General features: G+C 33.7%; 1 protein-coding gene across 1 annotated transcript in view; it reads left to right on the top strand.

The window, feature by feature from the left end:
- The window catches only part of LOC135134860 (muscle segmentation homeobox-like), a 47,590-nt gene extending 35,062 nt beyond the window's left edge, over window positions 1-12,528 (top strand). Inside the window, exons 2-3 of the mRNA XM_064063722.1 lie at window positions 5,859-6,046; window positions 11,305-12,528. Coding sequence (XP_063919792.1) covers window positions 5,859-6,046; window positions 11,305-11,577 — 461 coding nt within the window. The 3' untranslated portion in view covers window positions 11,578-12,528. The remainder of the gene's footprint in view (window positions 1-5,858; window positions 6,047-11,304) is intronic.
- Window positions 12,529-15,051: the final 2,523 nt, after the last annotated feature.

The following is a 15,051-nucleotide window of genomic DNA, read 5'->3' as shown; positions in this document are numbered from 1 at the left end:
TTTGGAAATTATGGTGCAGTAGGTCAAATTTGAAGATTAATTCATTTCTTAATAAACCTTTGACTTAGGTGTATACAAGTCACGAGCACCATGAAGATCTATAACAAGTTGTATAAGCAGCAGAATTCCAAATTAGAGAATTATTAATGATGCTCACGAATAACGATATCTAGAGGAAGGTGGACCAGAACAGGGTATTGGGTCAAGTTGGAGAATATACTCCTGCTATTTTATGCTTTATATAGATCAGTCTTAGTTCAGTGGCTTCCTGCGACACATTTTTTGTTAATTTGTTCAATCATTGCTTCAAAATTTTTAGAAGATCTGTATGTTATAAATAAAGAGCGAATTTATATGCATAAATATTTGTCAAAATATGCGTATATACATGGTTGTTAAAAAGTATGGAAGCAGTTGAATGTTTCGGGAACGGTTAGTTGGATCTTCTTGAAATTTGGTCCGCGAGATTGTGTCATAATCATTTAAAATAGATGCTTGTGGGCTCGGAAACTGTGTCATAATCATTTAAAATTGACACTTGTGGCCCTCGAAATTCATTAATAATTTTCTTAGAAAAGACACTCTGGACACCCGAGATTTATTAATCGTCTTTTTAAAGAATCTAGGAGTAATAAATATGAATTTTGTAATTAAGCTCCGCCCTTTACTCAAACAACAAATGAAAAATTCGTCACAATCGACAAAGGGGCGGGTGGGTGGGGCTTAATTAATCATAGGTAGTTTTCTTTCAATAACGCGATACATAAAACATTGGAGAGTCCGAAATTGTGTCATAATATTTTAAAATAGAAATTCGTGGTTCTCGAGACTATGTGATAATCATTGAAATTGATACTTGTGGCCTCGAAAACTGTGTCAATAATTTAAAATTGACACTAGTAGCACTCGAAGTTCCTTATTAATTTTCTTAAAAAAGACACTCGGGACTGGACAGAATCAAACAAATATGAATTTTGCAATGAAGCTCCGCCCCAGGATCATACAACAAATGGAAAATTCGTCACAGTCGACAAAGGGGCGGGTGGGTGGGGCTTAATTAATCTTTGGTTTCTTTTTCTTCACATATACGTACTTTTCTTTCAACAACGCGATACATAAAACATTGGGAGTTCGAAATTGTGTGATAATGTTTTAAAGTAGAAATTCGTGGCTCTCGAGACTATGTCATAATCATTTAAATTGATACTTGTGGCGTCGGAAATTGTGTTATAATCATTTAAAATTGACACCTGTGGCCCCCGAAATTCCTTATTATCTTCTCAAAAAAACACTCGGGACCCCCGAGATTCTTTAAAATTATATTTTTAAAAAATCAAACAAATATGAATTTTGCAATTAAGCGCCGCCCCTCCATTAGACAATAAGTGAAAAATTCGTCATAATCGAGAAAAGGGCAGATGGGTGGGGCTTAATTAATCATAGGTAGTTTTCTTTCAATAACGCGATACATAAAACATTGGGGAGTCCGAAATTGTGTTATAATATTTTAAAATAGAAATTCGTGGCTCTCGAGACGATGTGATAATCGTTTAAATTGATACTTGTGGTCTCGAAAACTGTGTCAATAATTTAAAATTGACACTAGTAGCACTCGAGGTTGCTTATTAATTTTCTTAAAAAAGACACTCGGGACTTGAAAGAATCGAACAAATATGAATTTTGCAATTAAGCTCCGCCCCAGGATCATACAACAAATGGAAAATTCGTCACAATCGACAAAGGGGCGGGTGGGTGGGGCTTAATTAATCTTTGGTTTCTTTTTCTTCACATATACGTACTTTTCTTTCAACAACGCGATACATAAAATATTGGGAGTTCGAAATTGTGTGATAATATTTTAAAATAGAAATTCGTGGCTCTCGAGACTATGTCATAATCATTTAAATTGATACTTGTGGCGTCGGAAATTGTGTTATAATCATTTAAAATTGACACCTGTGGCCCCCGAAATTCCTTATTATCTTCTCAAAAAAACACTCGGGACTCCCGAGATTCTTTAAAATTATATTTTTAAAAAATCAAACAAATATGAATTTTGCAATTAAGCTCCGCCCCTCCATTAGACAATAAGTGAAAAATTCGTCACAATCGAGAAAAGGGCAGATGGGTGGGGCTTAATTAATCATAGGTAGTTTTCTTTCAATAACGCGATACATAAAACATTGGGGAGTCCGAAATTGTGTCATAATATTTTAAAATAGAAATTCGTGGCTCTCGAGACTATGTGATAGTCATTTAAACTGATACTTGTGGCCTCGAAAACTGTGTATCAATTTTCTTAAAAAAGACACTGGGGACTTTAAAGAATCAAACAAATATGAATTTTGCAATTAAGCTCTGCCCCACAATCATACCACAAATGAAAAATTCGTCACAATCGAGAAAGGGGAGGGTGGGTGGGGCTTAACAACGGAAATTTAACATCTGACAAATACCTCCAACTTTTACAACAAAGTATTATTCTTCTACTTGGACAAATATTTCCCAACTATGAAAATCCAAATTTACCTTCAGAGTCCATCTGGTTCCAACAAGATGGAGCACCACCTGACTTCCGACGTCAAGTACGGCGTTACTTGAATGAAACTTTTGTTGGAAAGTGGATAGGACGAAGGGGAGCAGTTGAGTGGCCAGCTAGGTCACCCGATTTAACTCCACTTGACTTTTTTCTGTGGGGTATGTAAAAATCGAATTTATGTTAATAGACCACAAAGCATCGAAGAACTCCAAGAAAAAATATTAAATGTGATTGCTGATATTCCTTCTAATATTCTATAACTGATTCATTTGAAAACTTTGTTCAACGTATTTACTATTGCTGGAAGTAAATGGAGAACAGTTCGAATATTTGTTGTAAAATTATTGTCTTTTAAATGTTACCTAATCTTTTTTCAAGAGTACCTATAGTTTTTTTATTAAAATTTTTCAAAAAGCTTTCATAACAATGTATTCACTATTTACAATCATTAAATATTAAATTTCTAGAAAATCTATTTTGTAAATTATTTGGAAATTGCATTTAAATCAATCTGTTACGCTGGCACCAATTCAGGAAAAAAATACTATTTAAAAACGGAATATTTAACTAATAGTCCTATTAAAAAAAAGTTAGGCCTGGATCTCAAAAATAAATGAAGTATAAAAAGATTCAACAAACCGTTCTCGGGATATGTATTTTTTGCACATTACTTATTCAGGAACAATATCAGGAAGAAAGCAATTCATGAAGGATTCCTTGATAAATCTTAATATAGTCAGATAGTTGGTTTCTCTAATCGTTTCAATGCAATTAAATAGGATTTACTAGACCCTTTATCACTACTACAATCTACTGACTAGCAATATAACGCCCCCAAGCATCAGAGGTTTCGTCCACTACAAAATATATAAACTGGTTTTTTACAATTTCTTTAATAGTAGAAATACCTTTTTTGCAATATTTTTCTTAAAACGTTTTGAAAGAAGGGACTTCAAACATTTCAAGCGCAATATTGACACTATAGTTATTATTATAATAAGCACCATTTTCTACAAATCTGAATTAAATGGGTGGTTGTTATTTTTAACGGTAGCGGCGTAAATTTATCCACATTCGGTATTATGATAACACGAATAAACGATGCGGTCAACTTACAGTTATTTAAATTTTATGTCAAAGGCGTAGAAATATTTGTATGTGTTCATGGAATACATATAAAGTCAGTTTAAGTCATTCTAACCCCATGTAGCTTATAAAGTTATAAATAGAGAGGTTTATATGCGGGTACAAGAAATTGTGCTCTAATTATTAGTAAAAAAATTTTTTTTTGCTTCATTCGTTTTCCAGATGCAAGGCCAACTTGATTTTTTGAAATGGCACTACCATGTTATTATAATTAATGCATTTTTGGATAATACAGCTTCATTCATTCATTGATGTAGCACAATAATATTTTCTTTCTGATTGAAATGCCAAAAGAAATTACTAAACAGTAATTAAATAAATAAATTAACCAATAGCAACCACAACCAAAATTAAACTTCTGTTTTCTACAAAAGATGCTCAAAGTGCTCTCCAATTACTTCCTGGTAGTAAAAAAGACGATGAATAAAATTTTGTAGTGAATCGGTCTATTGATATAAACGCGATTCTTCAAATACCCCTCACCAAAAAAGTCAAGTGGTGTCAAATCCGGTGACCTGGCAGGCTACTCGATAGTACCCTTTCGGCCTATCCATCTGACAGGAAAAGTTTCATTGTCGTACTTGGCGTCCAAAATGGGGTGTTGAAACCAAATAGTCTCCTGGTAACTCCGGATTTGGGTTTTTTTATATTCCATCAATGCATATAAATATTTCTACGCCTTCGATATAAAATTTAAATAACTGTAACTTAACCACACCGTTTATTCGTGTTATCATAATCCCGAATGTGGATAAATTTCCGCGTCAACCGTTAAAAATAGCAAACACCCATTAAAATAGATTATTTATGGTAATTTCGATGATGTATACGAATGCGTGAACCGAAATCAATAGAATCCATTAGGAAATACAACAATAAAGTCCTTATCACAACCACGCAAAATCGCAAATCATACTTATTACATTATTAATTCTCCACACAAAAATCCACTTAATTAACTCGAACCTCGTTCGGAACCACGCAAAACTTCAGGTGTTCATAAAAAGCGGAAACGTTTTTTAGTACAATATCAAAATTATTGTCAACGTTGACTTTTTGCACAATGCTTATATCGAGTGACGGTTGATACAAGAATATCCGGCTTTGAACATGTGCGCTTTTAATCCGTCGTAATTAGGCACACAATTAATGACTTAGTTAAAAAGAGTGGTTTTGTTTTATGATAATGGCCGTATTTTCTACAGTGTGGTGCGTTAGCCTTGTCCACGTTGTCACTTCACCGACAATAATTTTCAGGAATGCTCAAGGTTCTAAGATTTTATAATTCTTGAGATATCATCAGATGAGTAATTTCGTTAAATCTGAATTAACAATTCATTATAATGGAGATCGGAGATAATGGGCGGGATCGAAAACCTCGAAGACAGTGGCGTGGTCAAGAAAGGGGCAAATGTAAGAATTGAGCAAGTTATTTGAAGACACAGTTAGCCCCTTTGATTCTTTAATTACTGCGACCGTTATTCTACACATTTTTTCTATTATTAGTATAAATTAGCATCGACTGCTCTGTGTCTTTTCCCTAATGGAAACTGTACATACGGACGATGGTTGAACGAGTTTTTCAATTATTGACTAACAGGTAAACGTATTTTCATTATTACTCGTGAATAAGCACTTTTGCACTATCAAACAAAAACCTCGATTTATGGTAAACTCAAGTAGTAATTTTGGAATTCAAAGTCAAAGTTTAGCCAAGCATCGATCGTCGTGTATTAATCTAGCCACAAGACAAATTAACAATAAAAGCATAAACATCAATTTTCCGTCAAACCCGATGGTTTGTGTTGATAATTAAAGTAAGCCGAACTAATTGTATGTTATTAACATTGTAATTAAACCCACGGATTAATCAACTTCCGATGCGTCTGTAAAGATGGCCGCCGTTGGCATAAGACCAACGTTGATGTTTTCTCATGAGTGAATGCGTGCTGTGTGACAGTTGATATAATGAGACTTTTTTGCCCGTTTAGAGACAGGATATTGCAATATGGGGGCAATTAGTTGCATATGAGCCGTGCGTCCAACACATTTGTATGCTGGATGGGTAGCGCTCTCGGTTCTTGGTATGGGTTAGTAGTGGTCTAAAATCGCGACTAATTTGAGAAGAGGGTTATTTTTTGTGTTGTTGTAAGTGGGTTTTTTGTTGTTGCAGTGGATTCCAATGGAGAACCTCCCAAGCTGAAGTGTAATTTGAGGAAACATAAGCCGAATAGGAAGCCCAGGACGCCGTTTACTACGCAGCAGCTTCTGGCTTTGGAGAAGAAGTTTAGGGATAAGCAGTACCTGAGTATAGCGGAGAGGGCGGAGTTTTCGAGTAGTTTAAGGCTCACGGAGACACAGGTGCGATTTTTTTCAGAATTTTTAATACAGAAGCACTGAGAAATTAATTTAAATTTTTATAACCGAGTCAAAAGTATTGGTTATCTTGATACAGTGAAAATTCATTCATAAAAAATAAAGCATTAGGAACGTAAATACAGGAAAAAATTGAGTGATTTAAAAATACATCAAACATAGAAGGACTAAAATAAAAATTAAAGATTTGAATTTTCCAACACTTAACTGCAGGCACCACTTTTTGGTTTTTCCTTTCTCTATGTAATCATATTTTCTTACATATTCGTAATTTATTTGGAAATTATTTAAGTCGAAATTTTTAGAGGATGTTTGAATGCACTTAAACTGGCAAATTCGGTAAATTTTTTGGGACAAAGGGCACTAGGAGTCAAAAATACTGGTTACATTAATAAATAAAAAATTAAATCAATGAATTGAAAACGTAAAAATAGAAAAGTTTTTATTTTAGGTTAAAAAGACCGATTATATTATTAACAGAAAATTAAATACACCGATCAAAAGAATATAAACATAATATTTTCGGCGGTTTAAAAACCGATTAAAAATAGAACGGCAAAAATAAAAAAAAAAACAAGATTTGAAATTTCTGATTTTACGAATTTTTTGTTTTTATTTTCTTTCTCCGTCCAATCACATATTTTTATGATTCTTGTTTAACGTCGAAATTGTTGATTTATTAAAGTGATAATTGTAGAGCGACTTTTGAATACGAACACAGAATGTGAGAAAATTCGGTAATTTTTTGGGGAAAAAGGCACTAATTGAGTCAAAAGTACTGGCTAGGTTAATAAATAAACAATTGAATAAATGAATTGATAACATAAAAGTAGAAAAGTGTTGTGTGGTTTAAAAAACATGTCAAAAATAAAACGACAAAAAAAAATTCCAAATTTTTGTTACTAACCACGCACTTTTGTTTTTTTTTTCTTTGTCTATTCCACTCATTTTTCTTAATTCTTGATTCACGTCGAACTAGTTGGGTCAAAAAGACGATTAATTTAATTAAATATGTACATGGAATTTTTGGATTCAAAATAAAACAGTAAAAATGTAAATATTTGAAATTTCTGATTCTCGAATTGTTTTTGGCAAATAACACACCCTCTAAGAAAAGAGAGGGTGGGTGGGGGGGGGGCTAGTACCTGCTAAGAAAAGACTGATTTTGGCAAATGACATAGTCTCTAAGAAAAGAGAGGGTGGGTGGGCGGGGCTAGTACCTGGTAAGACAAGACTGATTTTGGCAAATGACACACACTATAAGAAAAGAGAGGGCGGGTGGGCGGGGCTAGTGGCTGCTAAGATAAGACTGATGTGGGCTAATGAGATACCTTCTAAGAAAAGAGAGGGTGGGTGGGTGGTACTAGTACCTGCTAAGAAAATGCAGATTTTGGCAAATGACATAGCCTCTAAGAAAAGAGAGGGTGGGTGGGCGGGGCTAGTACCTGCTAAGACAAGATTGATTTTGGCAAATGACATACACTCTAAGAAAAGAGAAGGTGGGTGGGAGGGGCTAGTGGCTGCTAAGATAAGACTGACGTTGGCTAATGAGATACCTTCTAAGAAAAGAGAGGGTGGGTGGGCGGGGTTAGTACCTGCTAAGAAAAGGCTGATTTTGGCAAATGACATAGCCTCTAAGAAAAGAGAGGGTGGGTGGGCGGGGCTAGTACCTGCTAAGACAAGACTTATTTTGGCAAATGAGATCTCTCAAAGAAAATAGAAAGTGGGTGGGTGGGGTTAGTACCTGCTAAAATAAGATTGAATTTGGCAAATGACATACACCCTAAGAAAAGAGAGGGTGGGTGGGCGGGGCTAGTCGCTGCTCAGATAAGACTGACTTTGGCTCATGAGATACCCTTTAAGAAAAGAGAGGGTGCGTGGACGGGGCTAGTACCTCCTAAGATAAGACTGATTTTGGTAAATAAGGTATCCTCTAAGAAATTTAATTAAATTATTGTAAGAAAAGACACTAGAGGCTCCAAAGTACTTCCAAATTCATGTGTTTAAAAAAAACTAGGTTCCAAAATTTACGTTGAAATCGTGGAGTATTAAAGTTGTAATTAATTGTTTAGTAATTTATGAATACACTGAAAAATTTCGTAAATTTTCGAAAAAATAGCACTATTTCAGGTAAAAGTACCAGTTAGGTATATTATATATAGGAAATATTTAGTTGGTTTAAACTATGTACATGTCAAAAATAAAACGACAAAAATAAAAAAATAAGTTTATAAATTTATGTTGCTGAATACGCAAACATGAATTTTTGTTTTTTTTTTCTTTCTATTTGCAGTCATCCTTTTTACCTATTCTTTTATCAATTGTTTAAAAAACAGATTTAAAGTAAAACGGCAAAAAAAGTAAAGATTTGCTCTCTCTGCATATCACATATCTTTAAAGATTCTTTATTAACGACGAGATCGTGCATTATTAAGGCGGTATTTGTTTAACAATTTTTGAGTACACAAAAACTGAGAAAATTCGGTAAAAGTAAAGGTATTTCAGGCAAAAGTACTGCTTAAACATTTTAAAAAACAAACAATTAAATAAATGAATTCAAAACGTAACAATAGAAAAGTTTTAAGTGGTTTTAAAAAACATGTCAAAAGTAAAACGACAAAAATAAAAAAATATAGGTTTCAAATATTTGTTGCTCAAGTATGACTTTTTGATTTGTTTCTCTCTTTTTTTGGAGTTATCCTTCTTTTTACATATTTCTTGATTAGCGTTAAAGCGCTATTCAAGTAGTAATTTTGTATATATTTGATTTCGTTGGGTCAAAAAGATCGATTACATTATTAACAAAACATTAATACACGGATTAAAAACATATAAACAGAAAATTTTTGGTGGTTTAAAAAACAGATTAAAAATAAAACGGCAAAAATGAAAAAGTAAAGATTTACGAATTTTTGGTTTTTATTTTTTTCCCCGTAGAATCACATATCTTTACAGTTTCTTGATTAACGTTAAAATCGTACATTATTATTAAAATGAAAAATGTTTAGCGATTTTTGAAAACGCAGAAACTAAATGAGAATAATTTTTTCACAAAAATATAATAAAAAACATACCTAAAGACATAAAAATTTGGAACGTGATTAGCGAAATAAATTATTTTTTTAATCGTCGTAAACAGGGGGGCGGGGCTTAATTGGAAAATCCATATTTGTCTACAAAAATTTACCATTTTAAACATGTTTTAAGTTTCTACTGTGAAAAGATGACTGCCTATATTAAGAAAAAGGGCAAAATATAAGCCCCGCCCACCCACCCTATCTCAATTGTGACGATTTTTTTTATTCGTCGTAAATCGGTGGTGGAGCTTAATTAAATCCTTATTTTTCTACCTATGGGAAACGTGTTCTTACGAAATCGTGTTGTTCAAAGAAAATTATATGTATTAAGTAAAAAAGAAATCGTGATGATTTTTTTTATTCGTCACGAGTCAAGGGGGTGCAGCATATTTGCAAAAATTTTGTTTCTCTACGAGAAATTAAAAACATGATTTTGAGTATCGTGTCGTGCAAAGAATACTACAGAAAATAAAGCCAAAGATTAAGCCCCACCCATACCCGCCCTGATCTCAATTGTGACGGATTTTTTATTCGTTGTCAGATCGAGAGGCGGAGTTTAATTCCAAAATCCAAATTTGTCTACAAAAATTGAAGAAGAAAACTAGGTATAAGAAAAAAGGCAAATATATATTGGTTATTCCAAATTTTGCCTTTGATCGTTACATTTTCAATTCAAACTTTCAAATTGACGGAATCTGACAAGACGAAAATTCTAACAAAGACAAATCTTCGAAAATCCATGGCTGTGTTTCACCGTATTTTTTTTTAATTATTATAAAAATGGAGATTCCAAATTTTATAATATTTATATATGACTCCTTCGGGAATTCAGAGTACTTGATGAACTGGCAACATCACTATGAACTCTTTTATATTACTTAACCGTACTTTTATTATTCAGAATGATTTTGAAATTAACAATATTTTATCCACAGCTTTCTTCATTTTATATCAATAGAAAAAACTTAAATATTATTGATAAACATGGAAACTTAATAAATTAATAATATACCGTTGAGTTTGAGTGCCATTTGGATACAGTATGTATACAAAAAAAAAAAAAACGCAAAAAGTGGGCCATTTTTAACTGCGAAAATATCCATTTTCAACACACTAGAGAGGAAAGTGAAAAAAAAAGAATTGGTTACAACAAATACGAAAAAAATGGATAATAAAAACTACTTATTTTTTTTATTATCAAATCAACCAATATATGTATAAAAAAAATAAGTATTTAAGTAACCATTCGCTGACAAAATTTGGCGTATGGAAAATATGTGTAGTTTCAGAAAACCAAAAAGATTTTGAGTTTCTTGAAAAAGCCATTACGAACAAATTTCACAAAACACCTTCAAACCGTTATCTATTATTGCTGATGAATTTTCAGAGGTGACCATTTAAGGTTAAACAACCCATTACAGATAAATTATTATATAAATAAACACAGAATCCTTCAAAAAAATAAACGTCACCTGTTCGGAAATTTTTTGACGTACGCTTAACATGTGGGTTAGAAAAAAGAAGAGTTAGTTGATCAGTTGTGTTGATAATACATCCATCAAAACACCTGCCAAGTCTTGTTAAGCTCATTAGAATACGATCACCGCATTTTTGTAAAACAAATATTTTCCGTATTTTCATTGGTTGTCCCCAAGGTAAATACTAGATATACAACATGCGGGTGTTAATTGGCTTTTGAAACCCATATACACATAAAGAGCTCACCAAATGCGTATATAACAAACATACAAACAAACAACGAATTCTTCCACAATGTTGCAATAGATTTTTGCGCTACAAATACGACACAAAAAAATCAAGTGTAGCAAATTACGTCCCAACAGCGATTTTATGCTTCGTTAGCTTAATGGATACTTCTTGTAAGTGCTCTTTTGTTGTGCAATATTACATGTCGAGCAAAAACTACACCACAAAGGCTCGTAACAGGAAGAACGAATGAAAGTTCAAAAAGTAAGCGCAAATTTGTAGTCTTGTCAGGTTTAATTGTAATTTAAGAAGCGTATTTTAAGTTGTTGATGGCGATGTGGTCGATTTGCAGAACATCTGTATTCCTGAAAATACTAAGGCACAAAATTATACATATACAATAATATAGTCGAGTTCGTGGACTCCGACAGGTGAGGTTAACGTTTCGTTTCTTTCCAGGTGAAAATCTGGTTCCAAAACCGCCGTGCCAAGGCGAAACGCCTCCAGGAAGCCGAAATCGAGAAGCTGAAGATGGCGTCTTTATCTCGCCACCCTCATCCACTCTACCCGCATCCAGCGCTGCAGGGCTATTTCCCCCCCGGAGCCCACCCCCTGGCGTCGCTGCTGGGGGCCCGGCCCCCCATGGGCCACCTCGGCCTCATTCCGCAACCGCCCCCACACTTGACGTCGCCGCAAGGTGCGATCCGATCTCCCAGCCCCCACATGTCCTAAATCGTGGGGCGGCAAACGCTGCAATATGTGATCGTTACAATGGAAGAACGCACTATTATTATTCTTTGTGCCAAATTAGTGATTCGATACTCTAGCATTTTAATCGGTTGTTTTTGTTTTGTTGTGTCATGGTTTTGGTTTTATCGTTCATGGCGACCTCTCACTGCTTATCGCCGTTCGCTTGATCTTTGCACTCATTACGGCACGATTCGACGCTTTTGAGACGTTTATAAATTGATTTTTGACGGCGGGATTCTCAAAAGGGAGATAAAGATGTTCATCCGGGTCCGAAATATACACGGTGAGCCAGAAATTTTCAAAAGTTTACGCACCGTTTAAGAAAAAAGGTCTACGTTTAGAAATTATATTACCTTTTCGTAATAATCATACAGTCGAACTTCTTTAAATCGTCGTATATATTACGTTTCTAAATTTGAAAATATTTGTCATTGAATTAAATTTTGAATTAAAACGTGTTTAATTTTTGATTTTGGATATTTTGTAAAAACTTTTTTTTCATTTTTTACTGTAACTCATCTGCTTTTTCCACTCGCTAATGGAGGAGGTCATTTAAAGGAAAACCCAACAAACAATCCGTTTATAATTAAACATGACTTAATCCCACACAAACAAATTTTATTATTCCAAAGCAAATTAATTTCCTTTATCACCACAAAAATCCCTAGGTTATCACCACCAGGGTCAGCAAACGAGCACCAAGAGTGATAAAACCAAACTAACCGTTAAATGATTGCATTTAATGTATTTTGTAAATAGTATTTGTACAAAGTTTGTATATAGTGTTGTAAAAACTACGATGTAAATTATAGGCGTAATTTTACTATTTAAAGTGTAAAAACACCCAGTATGGCACTTAGTCCTCGCTAGGTTCACCACGACGGTTCATAGTACATATAGAGCGAAAAAATAAACAGATAACCGAGTTCTCTACCCCCTCGTTTCATTCCTTTACCCCCACCACCACTCGGAACAGAATGGGCCCTTAATTGGCGCCCTGCGGTTCGCGCCCTGGCCGCTTCGTGGAAACGCGAGATTTTATGCCCTCGTAAATCGCCGCATTAATTAGGGAAAGCAGGGGCCCGATTGTGGAGCGCTGCGGCTGATGGGTTAATTGGGTCTATGGTGGCACAAGAGGCGCAAGGCCGCAGCGATTGCGGCTTTAATCAAATCTATTGAGCGAATTTCGTGATCAATGGCGGCTACATATCAATTTCACTTTGATTTGACAGGTGGTTTCAATATTTAAACGTTTTGATTGTGTATTGTTGGTATTATGCTGCGGGGCGACGGGAGGCTTCACGGAACAAATCAATTTAATGGAGGAATGGTGAGTGCGGCGAAGGCTTTGTAAGCGATTGAGATATTTGAGGTATTAGCTGGGTGGTTTTTGAGGAATTTGCAAGATCATTGTGGACGTGATGTCGGTACTGAGACGGTTAATTAATGGATGGATGGATGGGAGTGATGGGATGGGAACAAAAATTGCTGGTGTTATTAAACGTGGAATTTTGAATCTTCTTAAGAATGTGGGGGCTTTTTTAATGATGGGCGAAAGTCACACCGTGTTTAAGTGATAATTATCTTATTACTTTTTATTTCATCTATTTGCTTTGTGAGAGCAAGCTAAACTCCATTTGAAGAATGATTAATTGCATCCTCTCTCAAAATTTAATATTTCTTAGAAAATGAAAAGTAGGTCTCCCATTTCCATCTGTTTTTTGATATTTTTATTAGATAGAAACTATACTGAGTTATTTATTCCATTAAAACAGAATTCGTTTCTCATGTCCTTATCGTTTTTCTACTTTTGTTCATTTACTTGTTCTTTAAATTTGTTGGATTTACACATTTTTTAGATTTCGAATTTTTCATGGTAGTTATAAATACGTGTTCTTGCAAAAATGTTGATGACGTTATTACAAAATTTTGTAAAGAAAAAACTCATTTGAAACATATGCGTAGCACACTGCTTCACATTTACTTTTAACATTGTATACATCATATCTTATTTTAACCTGTAGGAATTTTCATAAAAAAAATAATTTTTCCAAAATCAAATTTTGTAATTTTTCGAACGGGCGAGGGAAGTTCTGTTGAATAATCTTCCATCAATTTTTTCAAGATGCCAATGTCGTTGGCAAAACTCAAAATAATAGTAATAATAATAATAATAATATCTAAACATCAGTATACACTATACAGTACCCCGGGGCACCCCCTTGTAAATTTTCCGGTGGACCCCCAGGTCCTCAATCCGACACTGGAAGCCACAATTTAATATATTGACGAACAGGTTAAAATCTGCCCCCTAATTTCTTATTTCTAAAAATATGTACATAGATCGGTACCATTATATTCTCGAGGATTAAAACCACTGAAATCACTAGTACGTTTGTGTCAGATGTCATGATTATTTTGATATATACAGAGTGTCGCAACAATCAGATGACAGAAGACTATATTTCTAGCGTGAGATATAAAAATATATATTCAGTTAGTTTTCAAATAATATACAAGATGAGGTATAAAAGTTTACTGTTTAAATTTTAAAAGTTTAAAGGCTAGTTTATTATTACTCAGATTTAAATTCTTTCTAAAAAACACTATTAAAAAAAACATAAAGATTAAACCGCTTATATATGCTTTGAGGGAATGGGCTTGACACTGGTTTAGTTTGGCCAGAAATGTGGGTTTTTGGAGAAAAATAAATACAACATTTTAATGAAAAGTCATAAATGATTCAATTAAAACAAAGTTTCGGTCAAGTCATCAGGTCAGATCAGGTCAGGTCCGGTCAGGTCGGCTCGGGTCAGGTCAAGTCAGGTTAGATCAGGTTAGGTCAGGTTTAATTGATATTTGAAAATTGCTGCAATTTAATTTATTATAAACACTCTGTATATTACAATCCACTTTTAGTGATGCCATAATAAAATGCGTTGTTTTAATTTATCTTTTCACAATATATTCTATTGTTAAAATATTGAATAAAATCGGAATAACTTGGCAACGTCGCCTCGGTATTTATAAAATAGACTGTGGGTATAAAGACTAAGAAAAGGTCAATCAGAATATATAAAAATATATAGATATTGCATTTGAGTTGTCTGTTACAGCTTAAAAACTGGACACCTGTGTAGTTAAAAATAAATTTAGTGTATGGTTCGCAAATAACTATACAGTCTAGATTTTTTTTTGACTCATTCTGTATATTCCATTAATGATTAGATATAAAAAAAACAAGGTGTATGTTGTACGGTTTTTGGAGTAGCATACTTAAAATTATTTTCAACTATACAGAGTGTTCCGTTTCTGCATATTTTTTCATGCTCTGAGATTGACATGTTTTTATTTAAAAACATAATATCATATTTTACATTATGAAAGTGTAAATAAATGTAAATATTTTAACATTACATACATGTTTTTATTTTGATTTAGAAGGGTTATCAAAAA

This window comes from Zophobas morio, unplaced genomic scaffold (genome assembly GCF_036711695.1).
Source record: "Zophobas morio isolate AGI-343-1 ecotype UQ-CSIRO unplaced genomic scaffold, CSIRO_AGI_Zmor_V1 ptg000004l, whole genome shotgun sequence".
Lineage (NCBI taxonomy): Eukaryota > Metazoa > Arthropoda > Insecta > Coleoptera > Tenebrionidae > Zophobas > Zophobas morio.
The sequence above is the reverse complement of the archived record's forward strand: the minus strand, read 5'-3'. Positions and strand labels throughout refer to the sequence as shown.